General features: G+C 39.5%; 1 protein-coding gene across 6 annotated transcripts in view; it reads left to right on the top strand.

Annotated features, from left to right (window-relative positions):
* Positions 1-19,088, top strand: part of ARHGAP24 (Rho GTPase activating protein 24) — a 544,676-nt gene that overhangs the window by 512,502 nt on the left and 13,086 nt on the right. For all 6 annotated transcript variants that reach the window (XM_065914155.1, XM_065914159.1, XM_065914157.1 and 3 more), the window contains 3 exons: positions 14,271-14,403; positions 15,219-15,292; positions 17,785-17,906. In XM_065914155.1, the coding sequence (XP_065770227.1) occupies positions 14,271-14,403; positions 15,219-15,292; positions 17,785-17,906 (329 nt within the window). The remainder of the gene's footprint in view (positions 1-14,270; positions 14,404-15,218; positions 15,293-17,784; positions 17,907-19,088) is intronic.

The following is a 19,088-nucleotide window of genomic DNA, read 5'->3' as shown; positions in this document are numbered from 1 at the left end:
TAGCAAATATCTATTATTCCTTCCAGTTTTTTTTTTTTTTTTCCTGAGCCATTCTTGGGGGAAATGTGAAGTAAACAAGAAGTATCTTAGTCACTTCTCTCAAACTGTAGTCACATAATCCAATGAATAATAAGTGCAATTTGTTAAGTATAATTTTAAAATATCTGTTGATGAGTTTTCTTGTGTCACTTACTATGAGTACTTTTTTTATATCCACCTGAAAATAGGTCATCTGAATGGATAATAATCTTCTAATTTTTTAAATCATTCATGCATTTCCTGGCATATATTTCACACTTCATGAATTTAGGAAATCATATTTCACAGAACAGCCAGAGAAAGTATTAACGTGTGGCTATTACTCCATCGTGTCTCCCAACCTAGATTAGAAATGCCTATGTTTATTAAAAATCGTGAGCAAGCTAACTACTTCTTCCATTGGCAACAATAGATGCTCTGTGCTATGTCAAAGGCTTAAGCTTTCTCCTGAGACAATTCTGAATAAAAATAATAAAGTTCTTCTGGCACTGAGAGAAAATAAAATCCAACGTGCACAATCAGGGAGAGTCTTGATTCATTTTCTTCATACCACAAACCCAATTGGATACATCTTCAAAAACTCAATGAATAACACCTTACACTAACACAATGTTGTATGTCAAGCATATCTCAATAAAAATAAACTGAACAAATATGTTTTCAGTTACAAAATTAATCAACGTGGATATTAAAGTGAGTTAATATGCCCTGGTGACTTGGGATTCAAGGTTCAATGTTATATCCAAATTTAACTTAGAAGTAACATTCAAACACACATGGTGTATCCTTGTACCATAAATAATATCGTCTGTGTGTGTGTGCTTAATCGTGCCTAACTCCTTGCAACTCAGAGTTAAGTATAACAAATAATTTTTCCAGTTATTGAAAACTAACCACCAAAGTTTCCTTAATATAACTTTGTTTTCTTATTAATGTGTCTTCAACACCGACTGGTTTTACATGTTGCTTATTTGCATTTGTAGTACCTTAATGTGTGTGTACTATGTATATATATGTATATATAGTATGCAAATACACATGCAGAATCTCTCTGGTTTGCAAACAGACTATCTCTGATCATATCGTTGGTGACTTTCAAATAATTATTTAGGTTAATACTTATTCTAAGAAATTATATACATTATTGATATGAATAGAGTCTTAGTTTAATAAAATCTTTGTGACTCGTTGACCTCAGATTTATTTTCTATGGGAAAAATTTATGGGAAATTTTTTTTCATAACATATGACAAGAGTTTGTATAATATTAATGTCATTTATGGGGCTTCCCAGGTGGCACAGTGGTAAAGAATCCACCTGCCAGTGCATGAGATGCAACAGACGTGAGTTTGATCCCTGGTTCAGGAAGATCCTCTGGAGAAGGAAATGGCAACCCCCTCCAGTATTCTTGCCTGGAAAATTCCATGGACAGAAGAGTCTTGTGACCTACAGTCTGTGGGATCACAGAGTTGGACATGATTGAGCACGTGCGCGCACGCACACACACATACACACACACACACACACAATGTCATTTATAGTAAAAGGATGCACCATGAGTGTTTGAATGTTACTTCCAAGTCAACTTTGGACACAACATTGGACCTTGGATCCTAAGTCACCAGGGCCATGTTAACTCATTTTACTAAATATGTTAATTAATTTTGTAACTGGAAACACCTTTTTCAATTTATTTTTATTGAGATGTAATTGACATAAAACAATGTGTAAGTTTAAGTCAGGCAGTGTTTGTTCAATATAACATAGATGTGCGTGTGTGTGTGCGCCAAGTCACTTCAATCATGTCCAGCTCTTTGCAACCCCGTGGACTGTAGCCTGCCAGGTCCCTCTGTCCATGGGCTTCTCCAAGCATGATTACTGGAGTGGGTTGCCATACCCTCCTCCAAGGGATCTTCCTGATTGGGGGACTGAACCCCTGTCTCGTGTGTCTCCTGTGTTGGCAAGGGAGTCCCTTACCACCAGCGCCACCCGGGGAGCCCGTAACATATATATTACTGCGTGATTGCTGGTGTGGTGTTCACTAGCACCTCTAACAGGTCAGTGCAGTTCAGTCACTCAGTCCTGCCCGACTCTTTGCAACCCCATGAACCGCAGCACGCCAGGCCTCCCTGTCCATCACCAACTCCCGGAGTTTACCGAAACTCACGTCCATTGAGTCGGTGATGCCATCCAACCGTCTCATCCTTTGTTGTACCCTTCTCCTCCCACCCTAAATCTTTCCCAGCATCAGGATCTTTTCAAATGAGTCAGCTCTTTGCATCAGATGGCCAAAGTATTGGAATTTCAGCTTCAGCATCAGTCCTTCCAATGAATATTTAGGACTGATCTCCTTTAGGATGGACTGGTTGGATCTCTTGCTATCCAAGGGATTTTCAAGAGTCTTCTCCAACACCACAGTTCAAAAGCATCAATTCTTCCGTGCTCAGCTTTTTTTATAGTCCTACACTCACATCCATACATGAGTACGGGAAAAAACATAGCCTTGACTAGACAGACCTTTGTTGACAAAGTAATGTCTCTGCTTTTTAATATGCTGTCTAGGTTGGTCATAACTTTCCTTCCAAGGAGCAAGCATCTTTTAATTTCATGGCTGCAATCACCATCTGCAGTGATTGTGGAACCCAAAAAAATAAAGTCTGACACTGTTTCCACTGTTTTCCCATCTATTTCCCATGAAGTCATGGGACCAGATGCCATGATCTTAGTTTTCTGAATGTTGAGCTTTAAGCCAACTTTTTCACTCTCTTCTTTCACTTTCATGAAGAGGCTTTTTAGTTCCTCTTCACTTTCTGCCGTAAGGGTGGTGTCGTCTGCATATCTGAGGTTATTGATATTTCTCCCAGCAGTCTTGATTCCAGCTTGTGCTTCTTCCAGCCCAGCGTTTCTCATAATGTACTCTACATAGAAGTTAAATAAGCAGGGTAGCAATATACAGCCTTGATGTACTCCTTTTCCTATTTGGAACCAGTCTGTTGTTCCATGTCCAGTTCTAACTATTGCTTCCTCACCTGCATACAGATTTTTCAGGAGGCAGGTCAGGTGGTCTGGTATTCCCATCTCTTTCAGGATTTTCCACAGTTTTTTTTGTGATCCACACAGTCAAAGGCTTTGGCATAGTCAATAAAGCAGAAATTGATGTTTTTCTGGAACTCTCTTGCTTTACTGATGATCCAACAGATGTTGGCAATTTGATCTCTGCTTCCTCTGCCTTTTCTAAAACCAGCTTGAACATCTGAAAGTTCATGGTTCACATATTGCTGAAGCGGTTTGGAGAATTTTGAGGATTACTTTACTAGCGTGTGAGATGTGTGCAATTGTGAAATAGTTTGAGCATTCTTTGGCATTGCCTTTCTTTGGGATTGGGATTGAAAACTGACCTTTTACAGTCCTGTGGCCACTGCTGAGTTTTCCATATTTGCTGATCTACCAGGTCACATGATTATAATTTGTCTTTTTTTTTTTTTTTTAGTGAGAAAAATTAAGATGTAGTCTCTTGGCAAACTTGACATTAATAATACAATATTTTTGACTGAATTCACTGTGTTGTGTGTTAGATCTCCAGAACTTATCTACTATTAGCAATTTAAAGTTTATTGAGGCCTTTTGTTGTTATTATTGTTGGAATTGAAAGCATATTTATGAATATGGTAGCCTTTTAAAATAGAGTTTTACTGTTGTAATATTGCTGTGAGGAAACGTCTCTGAATATTCTACATAAAACCTTTTAAATGTCTCATTTGCATTAGCCTTTCCACTCCAGTGAAATGACCTTGGTGCTATAATGGAAAACGTTGGATTTTATTTTTATTTTTTTAGTCTAAATTTTTAATTTTCTTAGAGAAATAAGAGTGTGGCTATTTATAAAGTGAATCAATATTCTCAAACACTAATCCAAACTGACTAAATAATGTCACCTCTAATGACGTGCTTATAAAATGTGTGTTTCTCTGTGATATATATTTGTCTGTATATTCTTAAACATCCTCCCTTTGTATTCAGATGTAGTATTCAAAAGCTATGCATGCGTGCATGCTAAGTCACTTCAGTCCTGTCCAAACCTTTGCAACCCTATGGGCCGCCATGGATCCTCTGTCCATGGAATTCTCCAGGCAAGAATACTGAAGTGGGTTGCCGTTTCCTCCTCAAGGGGATCTTCCTGACCCAGGGATCGAACCTGCATCTCTTATGTCTCCTGCATTGGCAGGCACGTTCCTTACCACTAGCACCACCTGGGAAGGCCTCAGAAGCTATATGACAAGGCATTTTACTTGACACTTATTACGTATTTGGTAAAATGATTACCACCTATATATGTGTGTTTGGGGTCTAGGGTAGGAAGACAGGCTTATAGCAAAAAAGACCAATGTTGTTATATTAATGTAAGTATGTGATATGATGTTGAATTTGAGCAGTGTCAATGAAGAAGGAATGGATTCATAAGGTACAACATCAGAATATATAGGATCCAGTCATTAGCATTTTTCAAACTTTCCAGCTGATTCCAAACTGCAGCTCAGTCTGAGAATCATTAGTCACTGTTAGCTATAGAGTCTCGGGAAAAGCAAAATTTAGGTTGACTTCTAGTTTTCTTGCTAATTTGTATGCATGGTGATGCCATTCATCATTGAGAAAATGGTAAGGAAAGAATAATCTTATTGCAAGGTTTTTGCTGTTATCCAGCTTTATACAGAGTTATCCAGCTTTATACAGAGTTCAGAGAGGGTATGGAATGTCTAAGAATTCAGTGGAAAGGTCTGTTATGGAGATGTATACTCGTAGTCATTGGGGAGAAGTGATAATTGACCTCCTGGATTTAGCCAGGGTGTGTACATAGAAAATAACACTTAGAGGCCAGCAGAGGAAAAAAGGCTTGGGGGCTGATTAGTAAGCAATGATGGCCAGAAAAGAAGGTGAGCGTGGTGGCAAAAAAAATGAATGAAATTAGAGACTTACCCATGGGAGATATTTGTCAGAAATAAAAAATCAATGAATATCCATGAATTTTTTTCTCATGTAGAGATATAGCTATTTTCATTTGAGGGGTCTATTATGTGGAATCATCAAACTGAGATTTCTCAAATGAATACCTTCCTACACCTGCACTACAGAGTATTTTATTTGTTATTTTGGGTACCTTATACACATATATGTGTGCATATGTGTGTATGGTATGTTGGGTTGTATATCATACTGTCAAATATTCTTTTTATCTGATTTGTTGTTGTTATTGTTTAGTTGCCGTCATGTCTGACTCTTTGCGACCCCGTGGACTTCAGCACACCAGGCTTTCCTGTCCTTCACCATCTCCCAGAGCCTGCTCAAACTCATGTCCATTGACTCAGTGATGCCATCCAGCTATCCCTTCCATTGTAGTTGCTTTCTCCTCCTGCCCTCAATCTTTCCCAGCATCTGGGTCTTTTCTAATGACTCAGCCCTTTGCATCAGGTGGACAAAGTATTGGAACTTCAGCTTCAGCATTAGTCCTTCTAATGAATATTCAAGATTGATTTCCAGATTAGCTAGCATTTTAAGGGAGGAGTCTATACACACATAAGTAATCGCATACACATAAGTAACTTAGAAGTAGGAAAGAAAATGTCAACATGACAGTTTGGTTTGAGCATGAACAACATCTCCCACCACCATCCTTTGTCATCAGGAACACTGGAGAGATGAGTATGTAATTAGTCAGCTCTAATAGATAATAGAGTAGCCAGATTTTAACATATGACATTACACATTAGAATTGCCTCCTTATTTGGAAGTTTTCCATCTCAAGTACATATTCTTTATTAATGTTCTTCAACCTTGACAGCATATGAGAATAGAAGAGCTCTTAAAAAAATGTCAATGCCCAAGCTTCACTTAGTCTAATTTAATCAGCATATATAAGAACCAATCATCAGTGTTTTTAGAAAGCTTTCCGGTGACTCCAGTGAAAAACCAAGGTTGAGAATTACTTTCTTCTGTGTCACATGGGTCAATCTGGCAACATTTCCAAAAACCCACATTATCTAAAAGCATGTTTCTGTCTTTCTGATGACATTTCATTACCTATGACTCTGTCAATACCTTCATGGTTTTATAAGTAAGCTCACCAGATGCAGATCTGGGAGTTATATTACAGCTTCCCAAGTGACTCAGTGGTAAAGGATCCATCTGCCAATACAGGAGATGTCAGAGACACAGGTTTGATCCCTGGGGTGGAAGATCCCCTGGAGGAGGAAATGGCAACCCACTTCAGTATTCTTGCCTGGAAAATCCCATGGACAGAGGAGTCTGGTCGGCTACAGTCCATGTGGTTGCAGAGTCGGACAAGACTGAGAAAGTGAGCATGCACGCAGGCTGCCTTAATAGAACACCACACACTGGGTGGTTTAAGCAACGAAAATTTATTTTCTCACAGCTCTGGGGGCTGGAGGCTCTGGAGGCTCAGACCAGGATACCAGCAGGAGTGGGCTCTGGTACAGACTCTCTTTTTGGCTTTTAGATGGCCACATTCTCACTCTGCACTCACCTGGCCTTTCCTCTTGCATGTGCACAAGAGCCAGTGGAGTAGGAAGCAAGCTTATCTGTGTCTTTTATTATAAAGACCCGAATTCCATCAAATCAGAGCCCCACCCTCACGACTTCATCTAACCCTAATTACCTCCCAAAGGTCCCATCTCGAAACACCATCACATTGGAGGTTGAGATTTCAACATATGAATTTGGGGGAAACAGGTGTTCAGTCCATAGGAAGGGTCGTCATGCAGTTCTCTGCCATCATCGCTTTTAAGCCCAAAGGCTTCTTGGAGACAGGCACTAATTCAGTGTGGTCCAGACGGATAAAATTGTTCTTTGGTGTTCTATGTAATTCAACAGTGACTCTTACGTAACTACAGTGAGGCGAGACAGTTTAACCAGATTCAGATTTCACTGCCAAAAAGCGTACTGGTATCTGGTTATGACGGATACATTTAAAAAAAAAAGAAAGAAAGAAAAGCTACAACAGAATCAGACTTTTCTTGTAAATGTTTAGTTTGGAACTCCCTACTGCCTTTGGATTCACTTTTCTATGTCTTGGTGAATTTGGCGCACAGAATAGTGTGTAGTTTTAGACAGTTTGTTGGCAAGTTTCATCTTGGTAATGCTCCTGAATCTTTCAGACTCATATATGTTCTCCCTGCGATTTGATGGGCATTACATTATTTTTTCTTAATTCCAAGCAGATTTTAGGTCATCTCATTGTATGTGTCGCAAAGAACTTTGCAATAACTTTAATAAATTTCCTGTGTGGATACACTGGAAATTCATTTTAGTCACTTAAATCAAAGGATTATGGTGTGTTCTGTACATAGTATCCAGAGTGAAAAATTCCCACTTCTAACTTTGAGGCTTAAAAGTTTTAAGGTTTTGATCTGTGTGGTATTATACTTGTAATCACTGTGGCATTCTCCTTATCTGTGTGTGTGAGTCTGTTTATCAGGGAAGGTGGTGGTGGGGTTAGAGGATGAGCAAGAGGGATTGTTGTCAGATTCCTTTATCCCGGATTAGTCAGAGGCCTATATTGTACATAGATTATAAATAAACAAGCAACTTCAGGGAAGTATAAAAACCTTCTTACAACCACACACCTGGCAGGGACTTTCCACCTGGAATATACAGAAAAAGTTTAAGTCAAACAAGTGAAGCATGGTGTGGAAACGTGTTAATGGTGATGAAAGTGAAAACTGAAAGTTGCTCAGTCGTGTCCGATTCTTTGCAACCCCATAGATCATACAGTCCATGGAATTCTTCAGGCTGGGATACTGGAGTGGGTAGCCTTTCCCTTCTCCAGGGGATCTTCCCAACCCAGAGATCGAATCCAGGTCTCCCGCATTGTGGGTAGATTCTTTACCAGCTGAGCCACAAGGGAAGCCCAAGAATACCGGAGTGGGTAGCCTATCCCCTCTCCAGAGGATCTTCCCAACCCAGGAATTGAACCAGGGTCTCCTGCATTGCAGATGGATTCTTTACCAACTGAGCTATCAGGGAAGTTGATGGTGATGGGTTAGCACTATAAGCCCAATGGGGACAAAAAAGATGTATGTTGTTCCATGTCTGTTACACCTAGGATGGGGTGGAAGGCAGTACACACTTAGGTGTTCAAGAAGGATTTGGTGAGTGAATGATAGAACAATCCCAGAATGACCGAAGGAAGACCTGCCAGAATGTAAAATTGGGTCATTTATAGAAAGTCATATGGAAATCAGGCCTGATTTTTAAAAACACCACAGAATCTAAAATTAAAGTCCAAATCCAATCTAAGGTGAAACAAACTCCATCTGTTGAGCAATTAAGGGACATATGCTACAGAGCATCTTCTGGCGTGATAGCTCTTTCACTCGGGATCCCTGGGCCTGCCACGGTCGTTTTTCTTTCACTGGATATGACATGCACAATTTTTAACTTAATTTCTGAAAACAGATTTTACCACCAGGTGAGTGAAAGAGACCTGAGTTCTGGGTAATGAATTTATATTAGCACATAGTTTCAAATTTCTACCATGAGTGTGATTTTAAACCACCCACCTCCCCATACTGGCACTTCCCTAGTGGTCCAGAAAAAAATGAACCTGACAATGTGGGGGACATGAGTTCGATCCCAGGTCAGGGAAGATCCCACATGCCGCAGAGCACCTAAGCCCATGTGTCACACTTACTGAAGCCCAAACTCTAAAGCCTGAACTCTAAAGCCCAAACCCTAAAGCAACAAGAAAAGCCACCACAGTGAGAAACCTGAGTGCTGCAACTGGAGAGTAGCCCATGCTCACTGCAACTAGAGCAAGCTCACGGGCAGCAGTGGTACCCAGGGCAGCCAAAAATAAATAAAATATTTTTCAAAAGAGCTTCTTTAAAAAAAAAACAGAAACCCTCAGATCTCAGTGATTCGCCCCAATTTGCTTTCTGTGCAGTTTCCTGTTTGCTTACCCAAGTGGAGTTTCAAAGGACCCACTCACCGGACTACCCTGAGGACCTGAGACAGGGGGATGTGTATAAGTGTGTGCTGCTGCTGTTGTTACTATTATTGTCACTGCTACTACTATTATTAACCAGCTTAGGGATTTTAACTCCCTGTTGTATATCGACTCTTGTTCTGTTACAGTCACTTCACTTTGTTGTAGAATGTGATATATTCCACTGAGGCAAAGACAGCGTATCTCATGAGGTATTTTGGGCAGTTAACACATACTGTGGATATGTACTTAATTGTACGTATTAAAGCAAATATTAATTAGGCAAAATAGTGGGTTTTCAGTAAGAGATACAAGGCTGTAGAGTTAGATGCAGGAGGTAGCTATTTTGTAGAATGGATATACAAAGAGATTTTTCAGAGAAACATCAGATTTCCCCTTGCAGTGAGGAACCTACTGGCAATTAGGAAGGATGGACTGGGATCCTCTTGAGGTGACTCGCGACTGGCAAACATGTTGCAGTCTTCCTGAAACCATTGTTTCCTTCCATTCAGTGGGAAAGTGAAAGTGAAAGTCGCTCAGTCGTGTCCGACTCTTTGTGACCCCACAGACTATACAGTTCATGGAATTCTCCAGGCCGGAGTACTGGAGTGGGTAGCCATTCCCTTCTCCAAGGGATCATCCCAACCCAGGGATCGAACCCAGGTCTCCCACATTGCAGGCAGATTCTTTACCAGCTGAGCCACAAGGGAAGTTCAGTGGAAAAAGGACAAAGCTAAAAATGAGAACAGAAGGCAAAGGGAGAAGTCTCTATTTCTTACAAAATAACTGAAATTTAGCAAAGCATCTCAAAAAGTCATACATTTTTAAGTTGTTGCCTTTAAGCAAAAAAAAAAAAAATGTAATAGCCTTTACTAATTGAAATAAAAAATAACGTATTTGTCATTTTTTTTCCTTACCATTTTTATATAACCAACAAAGTATAGGTATACACTTATAATGCTGGAAACTAATTAACATATCACTTTAGGGAAGGAGTAAAATAGTTATCCCGGTTCACATCTCTTATCTTGATTCATAGCTCAGATATTTCTATTCCTGGAGCATTACTGCAGCTTTGGTGCTGAGAAAATTGCTGGTGGGTGAAGAATGATTCTGCACTCTCATCCTTCACAGTTTTCACACCATTGCCATTAGTCTAACTTTGCTTTCGCGCCACCTACTGTTCAAAGGACCTCACTACTACAGCTCAACTTCATTAGAAGCAAAATAATACAGGAAATAACAGGTCAGCTGGGCTTCCCAGGTGGCTCAGTAGCAAAGAATCCACCCGCCAGTGGAGCAGATAAAGAAAAACGGATTCAGTCCCTGGGTCGGGAAGATCCCCTGGAGAAGGAAGTGGCTACCCACTCCAGTATTCTTGACTAGAAAGTCCCATGGACAGAGGAAACTGGCAGGCTGCAGTCCATGGGAGCGCAAAAGTCGGACACAATTTGGCAACTAAACAACAGGCAAGCTACCTTAAAAACAGTGTGCTTGGAGACAGGCAATGTAATGAATAGTTCATCATGGAAACAAATAGATTTCTTCAATATATATTTCTTTTTTATCATTATTGTCTCATTTATTTATTGCATTTAATTCATATTCTTATATATTCTATTTATATGGGCCTATAAATTATACTTGATATACTCCATATATTAAAATTATGCATATGTCCTCAGTGGCTCAGATGTGTCCACCTCTTTGCGACCTCATAGACTGTAGCCCACCAGGCTCCTCTGTTCATGGAATTACCTAGTCAAGTATATTGGAGTGGGTTGCCATTTCCTTCTCCAGGGAATCTTCTGTACCCAGGGATCAAACCCAAGTCTCTTACGTCTCCTTCACAGGCAGATGGATTCTTTACCATTGAGCTACCGGGGAAGCCCCATTGAGGTTATACTCATTTTATATTATTTTGGTATTCTTTGCTGTGCCTTTCTATAACATTAACAGAAGAGTCATTAACTTTGAAGGCAACACAACCCAACAACCCAGTCACAGATTGGATTGGATTGGATTAGAGTGGACTAGACATGAGTGGAATCAAAAGATGGAAACCCTTTTGCAATAATATTTGTCACTGCATAGCCTGCCCCAGGTTGTGATTCTGTGATTCTGCTCATGACTGTGCTTTCAAGTTTCTGCTGCTTTACTGCATATCGACAGAAACACAGAGGGGCTTTGGACTTATGAAATAGAGTAATTTACCAGAAAAGAAGAAAAAAAAAGCTAGTGTCTTTTATTTTGCTTTACCATTTAAGACTACTTTATGTTTATCTTTTCAAAAAATATTTTGGAAAGTATTTTAGGAATAAGTGAACTTGAACACAGTTTTCAGGATGTCTCAGAAACATGATTTTTATTTTCTTTACCAGCCTTTAAGATGGTTTCTATATTGTCTATCAGAAATTTAATAGAAAAAAATTCATCTCTGTAATTATGAAAAGAATAAAATTGGTTAAAGACAGGTCCTATGAGAACACCCGCATCATTTTAGCATCTGTAAAATGGTTGACAGTATATCCTACCAGCTCCAGCTGGCTCCGATGTTAAAATGGAAAACCTCAGCCCTTGCCCTGTCTAATTCTGAGGGAGATGAAATCCCATGGTCTTTGAAGATGCTCCCTTCTGCTCAGACTTCATCCTCTGACCTCTGTCCTCCCTTAGCTTATTGGCAGTTTCCCACTTTGGGCTCTGTTTACCTGCCTTGCTTTAATCGGAATGGCTTCTTTTATTCTTAATTCTCAGTTCATTCTTACACTCCTTCACATCTTAGCCTAAGCATCACTTCCTCAGAGAAGCCCTTCAACTCCTGAATTAGTCTTTTTTTGCTATTAGATGGCATCCTGTACTTTTCCTTATTATCATTCATACACTTTGCAATTAGATACTTGTGTTATTGACTTTATTTTTCTGGGCTCCAAAATCACTGCAGATGGTGATTGCAGCCATGAAATTAAGACACTTACTCCTTGGAAGGAAAGTTATGACCAACCTAGACAGCATATTAAAAAGCAGAGACATCACTTTGTCAACAAAGGTCTGTCTAGTCAAGGCTATGGTTTTTCCAGTAGTCGTGTATGGATGTGAGAGTTGGACTATAAAGAAAGCTGAGTGCAGAAGAATTGATGCTTTTGAACTGTGGTGTTGGAGAAGATTCTTGAGAGTCCCTTGAACTGCAAGGAGATCCAACCAGTCCATCCTAAAGGAAATCAGTCCTGAATATTCATTGGAAGGACTGATGCTGAAGCTGAAACTCCAATACTTTGGCCATCTGATGTGAAGAGCTGACTCATTTGAAAAGACCCTGATGTTGGGAAAGATTGAGGGCAGGAGAAGAAGGGAATGACAGAGGATGAGATGGTTGGACGGCATCACCGACTCAATGGACATAGGTTTGGGTGGACTCTGGGAGTCGGTGATGGATAGGGAGGTCTGGTGTGCTGTGGTTCATGGGGTGGCAAAGAGTCGGACACCACTGAACGACTGAACTGATTGACTGACTTGTGTTATTGGGGCTTTCCAGGTGGCACTAGCAGGAAAGAACCTACCTGCCAATGCAGGAGACATAAGAGACACGGGTTTGACCCCTGGGTAGGGATGATCCCCTGGAGGTGGTCATGGCAACCCACTCCAGTATTCTTGCTGGAGAATCCCATGGACAGAGGAGGCTGGCGGGCTACGATCCTTTGGGTTGTGAAGAGGCGGACACAACTGAAGGGACTTAGCCTGCATGCACGTGTGTTATCTACTTTCTGTCTCCTGCCCCCACCAGATTATAAATTAATGAGCAGGCTAGAATATTCCTTAGGGTCCTAGCCATTGTGTTTTCTGTCATTTCCATTACAGAATAGATGCGGGGGAAATAGTTGAGGAAATCAAACTGAGAGTCTGAAACTGAGAACTGAGATGCCCATTGTTTCAGTCCATGTAGAACTGTGACATCAACTCTGCTTCTATGTTACCCTTGGGGCAAGAGAATAGTCACTGAGGCAGGAAGTCCCAGTGCCTAGATCCCAGCTTCTGAAAGACCTTTCAGCGACTCATCATTTCCCGAAGCAGAGTCAGGGAGTGGAGCATTTGTTCCCACAACTTACAGAATCCCTGGTCTTGCTCACCACTCTTCCCACTTCCTGGGAATCAACTGACCTTTCACCCACCCCCTGACCACCACCTCTCCTTCCCATGCTCCTTTTCCCCACCAGCCCCCAAGAAACAAAGCAAAAGGAAACCAAAAAATCCCCAAAACAAACAACTGCCTCTTCCTTTCTCTACTGTCAGCCATCTTCGTGGATTAACAGGGGATACAGAGAGCAAATTATAAATTAATATTTCAGCAGATTATCCTGTTACTCTGGTATTCAGCAGAAAATAAAAATAAATTTTGCACATTACACAAAGGACACGTTGAGTTTTCAGTGCTTATTTTTGTAGCACTTCCCTTTGCTTTCTAAAAGACTCTAAGGATTCCCAGCTATCTTAGATTATTAGACAAGCAATCATGCTGAGAACAACCATCTTTAAAATGAGTTTTTCTTAAAAAAAACTTTCATGTGTCTTTAACTAATCACCAGTGTCTTCTAGAGAATAAGAAATGAATTTAAGATCCAGAAGTAATTAATTTCATATTAATTAATATACACATAGGGCTTTCCCAGTGGCTCAGTGGTAAAGAATCTGCCTGCAATACAGGAGATGTGGGAGACAGAGGTTCAATCTCTGGGTCAGGAAGATCCCCTGGAGTAGGAAATGGCAACCCATGCCAGTATTCTTGCCTGAAAAATTCCATGGACAGAGGAGCCTGGTGGGCTTCAGGGGTCGCAAAAAGTTGGAGAAAACTGAGCAACTGATCACACACATATGTAGATTGGGCATTTGGGGTATTCTGCATTATCTTTTATTTAAAATCTGGTACATATAGTCTCGTTGTTTTATGAAAGTAATATTCTTGCCTAACATCAGATACACACGAAAGATGAGTGTTTGCACTTTTGAATATTTTCAAACCACACTGAGGATTCCAAGTCCCTCTAGGTCCCTCTCTCCCACCTGTGCTAGCATCTAATAAGCATTACCTAAGTATGTGCCTCTTGAAAGCTGGATTGACTAATTCAATTGCCAAGAGAATACCGAAGTCTGACTCTTAGATGTATATTTGATGAAAAATTAATCAAATAAAAGTATAAAGTTCACTCCATAGAAAATCTTCACACTTCTATCTCCACAGCAACACGGATGTACACACAGTGGCATCACTTCTTAAACTGTATCTCCGAGAGCTCCCAGAACCAGTTATTCCTTATGCCAAGTATGAAGACTTTTTGTCTTGTGCCAAACTGCTCAGCAAAGAAGAGGAAGCTGTGAGTCAATGCAGCTATTTCTTAAAATGCTATTATTTGGGGGTTTTGTCAATGTTCCTAGTCTTTAACCTGTAAATTTTCCTTTGCCCTGTTTTTGGATTGTTTTCCACTATGCTAAGTATTGACATTACACACAGTTAGATTTTTACACAGTTAGATTTTTACACTTGGGCTTCACTTGTGGCTCAGCTGGTAAAGAATCTGCCTGCAGTGCAGAAGACCTGGGTTCGATCTCTGGGTTGGGAAGATCCCCTGGAGAAGGGAAAGGCTACCTACTCCAGTGTTCTGGCCTGGAGAATTCCATGGACTGTATAGTCCATAGGGTCGCAAAGAGCTGGACACAGCTGAGCAATCTTCACTTTCACTAACACAGGTCCCATTTGTAATCCTCTCTCTCATCAAAAAGGAAAGTAGAGCTGAATAAAGGAAATCAGCACTCCTTGCCACACTGCCCTCTAAATGCTAAAAATCGGAAGGACTCTCACTATATTAAGGCTACTATTTTCCCCCAAATAACCTAACTATAAATAAGGCTATTTTTCCTTTTCAGTCAGTTGTGAACAAATGTTAAAAATGTTAAATCTGTTTCTCCACAAATAGTACTCACAGAGATATTTGAAATGCTCTCACATCTTTTGAAAATATTTCTGAAATGCTCTCTGTGATAGTGGCAAGTTTTCAAGACAGGATCCCTCACTGGTAATAGGTGAAGCTAACAAGAACAAAACAAAACAAAAAACTGCATGCCCATTTCCCATTTGCTTTCATTCCAAGGTCAACACTTAGATAACATGTATTCTCTTCTTTATACTCAGGGTGTTAAAGAATTAGCAAAGCAGGTGAAGAGTTTGCCAGTGGTCAATTACAACCTTCTCAAGTATATTTGCAGGTAAGAATTGTCCTAAAGACAAAATGGAATTTAAAAAGACTGTATTTACACTGACAATAGTTCATTTTGACAATGAATAAAAATCAGTTGTGTTTCCCTGGTGGCTCAGTGGTAAAGAATCCGCCTGCCAATGCAGGAGATGCAGGAGACACAGGTTCAATCCCTGAGTTAGGAAGATCCCCTGGAGGAGGAAATGGCAACCCACTTCAGTATTCTTTCCTGGATAAGCCCATGAACAGAGGAGCTTGACAAGCTGCAGTTCATGGGGTCACAAAGAGCTGGACATGACTTAGTGACTAAAATAACAAAACAACAAAAATCACTTAACTGCTCTGAGCTCCAGTGTTGGCCTCTGTAAAATAAAGAGGTTTGACAAGGTGATTTCAAAGGTTTCTCTGAGCACTAAAATTGCTTGATTTTGTAATCTGTTGTTTCTGAAGTCTCTCTGACCTCTACATGTCAAAGATATGTTGCTTTGAAGTTCCATTGAAGTTGCTTGTATGTGTACCACGTACCACTGTTTAACAGAAGGAGCCTGCATGAGAATCATTTGTCTAGGAGTCCAGATTCTACCTCTGACTACTTACGTGTTTTTATGCATTTTTCTTCTCCTCTTTGAGACTAACAGTCCTAATAGATAAAAGGGTAATGAAAACACACATTTGAAATAATTGTTTTAAAAATTAAAGTATATTACACTATTGATACTATGTATAGATAAGTAATGAGAACCTCCTCTGTAACACAAGGAACTGTACTCAATCCTCTGTGGTGACCTAAATGGGCAGGAAATCCAAAACAGAGGGGATATATGTCTATGTAGAGCTGATTCACTTTGTTATAGAGCAGAAACTAATACAACATTGTAAAACAACTATACTCCAATAAATAAATTTTAAAAAATTTTATATGCATATACATTTATATATATGATGAATGTTAATATACATTATTTTTCCCATTTTTTTCAAGACTTACTGAAAAAAAAATTACAAATCACTTTTGCTAGAGCAATAATTGTGCCTCAAAATGCTGTCAATGACCATGTTTAAGACCAGGGATGGCATGTACCATGTCTGTGCTGCTACTTAAGAAATCAAGTATACATGATTGAAACACACTGAATTTACTTTCTAAAGTGGTATTGGAGTATAGTTGGAATACGTGAAATGTATTAAATTTAAATAAAGAGATTAATGATTAATAAAGGCTTCCCAGGTGGCACAGTGGTAAAAATTCTGCCAAACAGGAAGAGCAGGATCAGGAAGATCCCCTGGAGAAGGAGATGGCACTCCCCTCCAGCATTCTTGCCTAGAAAATTCCATGGGCAGAGAAATCTGACAGGCTGCAGCCCACGGGATAGCAAAGAGTTGGACACGACTGAGTGAGCACACCACACTACTAATTTCATCTATTTCAATAAGAAGTGGTAGTTTGACTTTCTGCCCTTCAGTCTTGCTGTAATTTAGGATGTATAACAGTAATGAACATGTGAAAATAGGCACCTTTTTAGAAACTCATGGGATAGTAGTCAACAGCCAAGACTTTAGGGTAAGATCACCTGGGTTCAGGTCTCAGCTCTGCCACTTATTAACTCTGTGTCCTTGGAGAAGTTTCTTAACCTCTCTGGTGCCTCATGTGTCTCATCAGTAAAATGGAGATAATAATAGTATTTAGCTCACACAGAGATGCTATGAGAATTTAAGTTAGCACAATGACTGGCACAGAATGAAATACATTATTTTAAATAACACACAAAGTAAATTTTTTAAAGTATTTTTCTTGCTTCTTCTTTGTCTCATTAGTACAATCAATAAGCCATGAATTAATAGGAGCTCTTGTAGTAATGAAGAGGGGATGGGAAATGAACAAAAGCTGAAAGATTACAAAAACAATCTCTGCTACTGAAATCATTCCAGGAAAGGGCTATTTCATGCCTCTTATTCTTTAGCACCTAACAAGTTAAAACAATTTGTGTTTGCAATTCCTCATATCAGTAGAACCAAGGTTTTAATTTAAACCATGTTTGATGTCACTTTTTAATAGACTATAAATTTGAGGCTCACAAATTGCCCCAGAAAGGGGATTGATTCCTCTTCTCAGAAATAAGAGATTGTACCAGACAACCTTATTTTTATAGTTCTCTAATTAAATATGCATATAAATTGGATATTTTATTTAGAGACAGGAAAGAAATTCATATTCTTGAATCTCAAGTCCACAATAGCATTATCCAAACACTCATTCCTGTGACTGACAGGGGAAACCAAGCCAGGCTAGAGCAGATATTTGATATGATCCCTTATGATTCTGATAAAAAATCTGCAATAGATATTCTTCACATTTGGCAGAGAGATGTTTGAATTTCTAAATGACTGTGTGTCCATTATCATCTTTGAACAGACTCCAGTTCATAAATTTCCCGATAACCCATTTTTTTTCCACTGACAAATTTGATCCCATTGTGTTTTGTTCATACTTTCACTCAACAGGTTCTTGGATGAAGTACAGTCCTATTCAGGAATTAACAAAATGAGTGTGCAGAACTTGGCCACTGTCTTTGGCCCTAATATCCTACGTCCCAAAGTAGAAGATCCCTTGACCATTATGGAGGGTAAGTGAATTACTATCATATATCGTCATCAGAAGAACAGTCAGTTGTCTCTTGATTGTCCTGAACCTATTCTCCTGTGAGGAAACAAAGGAAATAAATGAATCCATGGTAATTCCATTTATGGACTCAAGTTCTTCAAATGTAAAATCTTCTGTTTGAGAGCCAGGCATTTTTTGAGGAGTTTACTAAACATAAGTTACTAAACATTTCCTCCATATTTTCACAAGAATTAACAGAACTTGCATAAATCATCTGTAAAATATCACACAAGAACTGGAAATGGCTACTTCACTTTCTGAGTTGTATGCAATTTTCTGAAACCTCAAATAGTTATGCTTCTAAGTTAATATATTTTTTTTAGTTCCGGTTTTACTGGACTGACTTCAAGAGGCAGAAAATATGGGCCTCTCAGATAATGCTGCTTATTTACTTTGGGTTGAAACATGAAGAATTTCTTGTTTTCCATATTACAAGATATCTCAAATTATTTATCACAATGAAAGGTTACTTCTATTTATTTTCAGCAGGTCTCCCTGCTAGAGTACCATTCTTTCTTGTAGACATTAGTAGTAGCACTGATGTGCAGGTCTTGGTGAGCTTTGAGAGTAAGATTAGAGGATGGAAAACTCAAGTAAGCAGCATAAAAAAGAAAACTAGACACAGATATTATTCCGAGATCTGGAGAGGATATCCCTTAAGTCTTTACCTAAAAATTGATTTATGCTTGCAGGAAGGGACTCTGTGCTACTTTCTGGGGAAGAGTGCCAGAAATCAGTAGTCTGAGGCATTCCTGGGCCTCACACCAAGCTTGAAATAACTGTATTTCCCACAACCAGAGTAGAAAACCCTGACATCGAGGCATTGCATAGAGTCCTCAGGAGGGTCTTATCTTGGTGATAATGTTAAAAGTTATCAACCAAGCTCTACAAAGCTTTTAAAAGAAATCCTAATGATTCAATAGAGGTTTGAGGAAGAAAAGAAGGAGGAATAGTTGGAGCACAAAGGATTTTCAGGGCCATAAAACTATTCCATGTCATACTGTAATAGTGGATATATGACACTGTGCATGTGTCAAAACCCAGATCACACAGAGAGTGATTTTAATATAAACTATGCATGCATGCATGCTAAGTCGCTTCAGTTGTGTCTGACTCTTTGCAATCCTATGGAATGCAGCCTGCC

Source organism: Muntiacus reevesi, chromosome 22 (genome assembly GCF_963930625.1).
Source record: "Muntiacus reevesi chromosome 22, mMunRee1.1, whole genome shotgun sequence".
NCBI lineage: Eukaryota > Metazoa > Chordata > Mammalia > Artiodactyla > Cervidae > Muntiacus > Muntiacus reevesi.
This window is presented reverse-complemented; position numbering and strand designations above follow the sequence as displayed.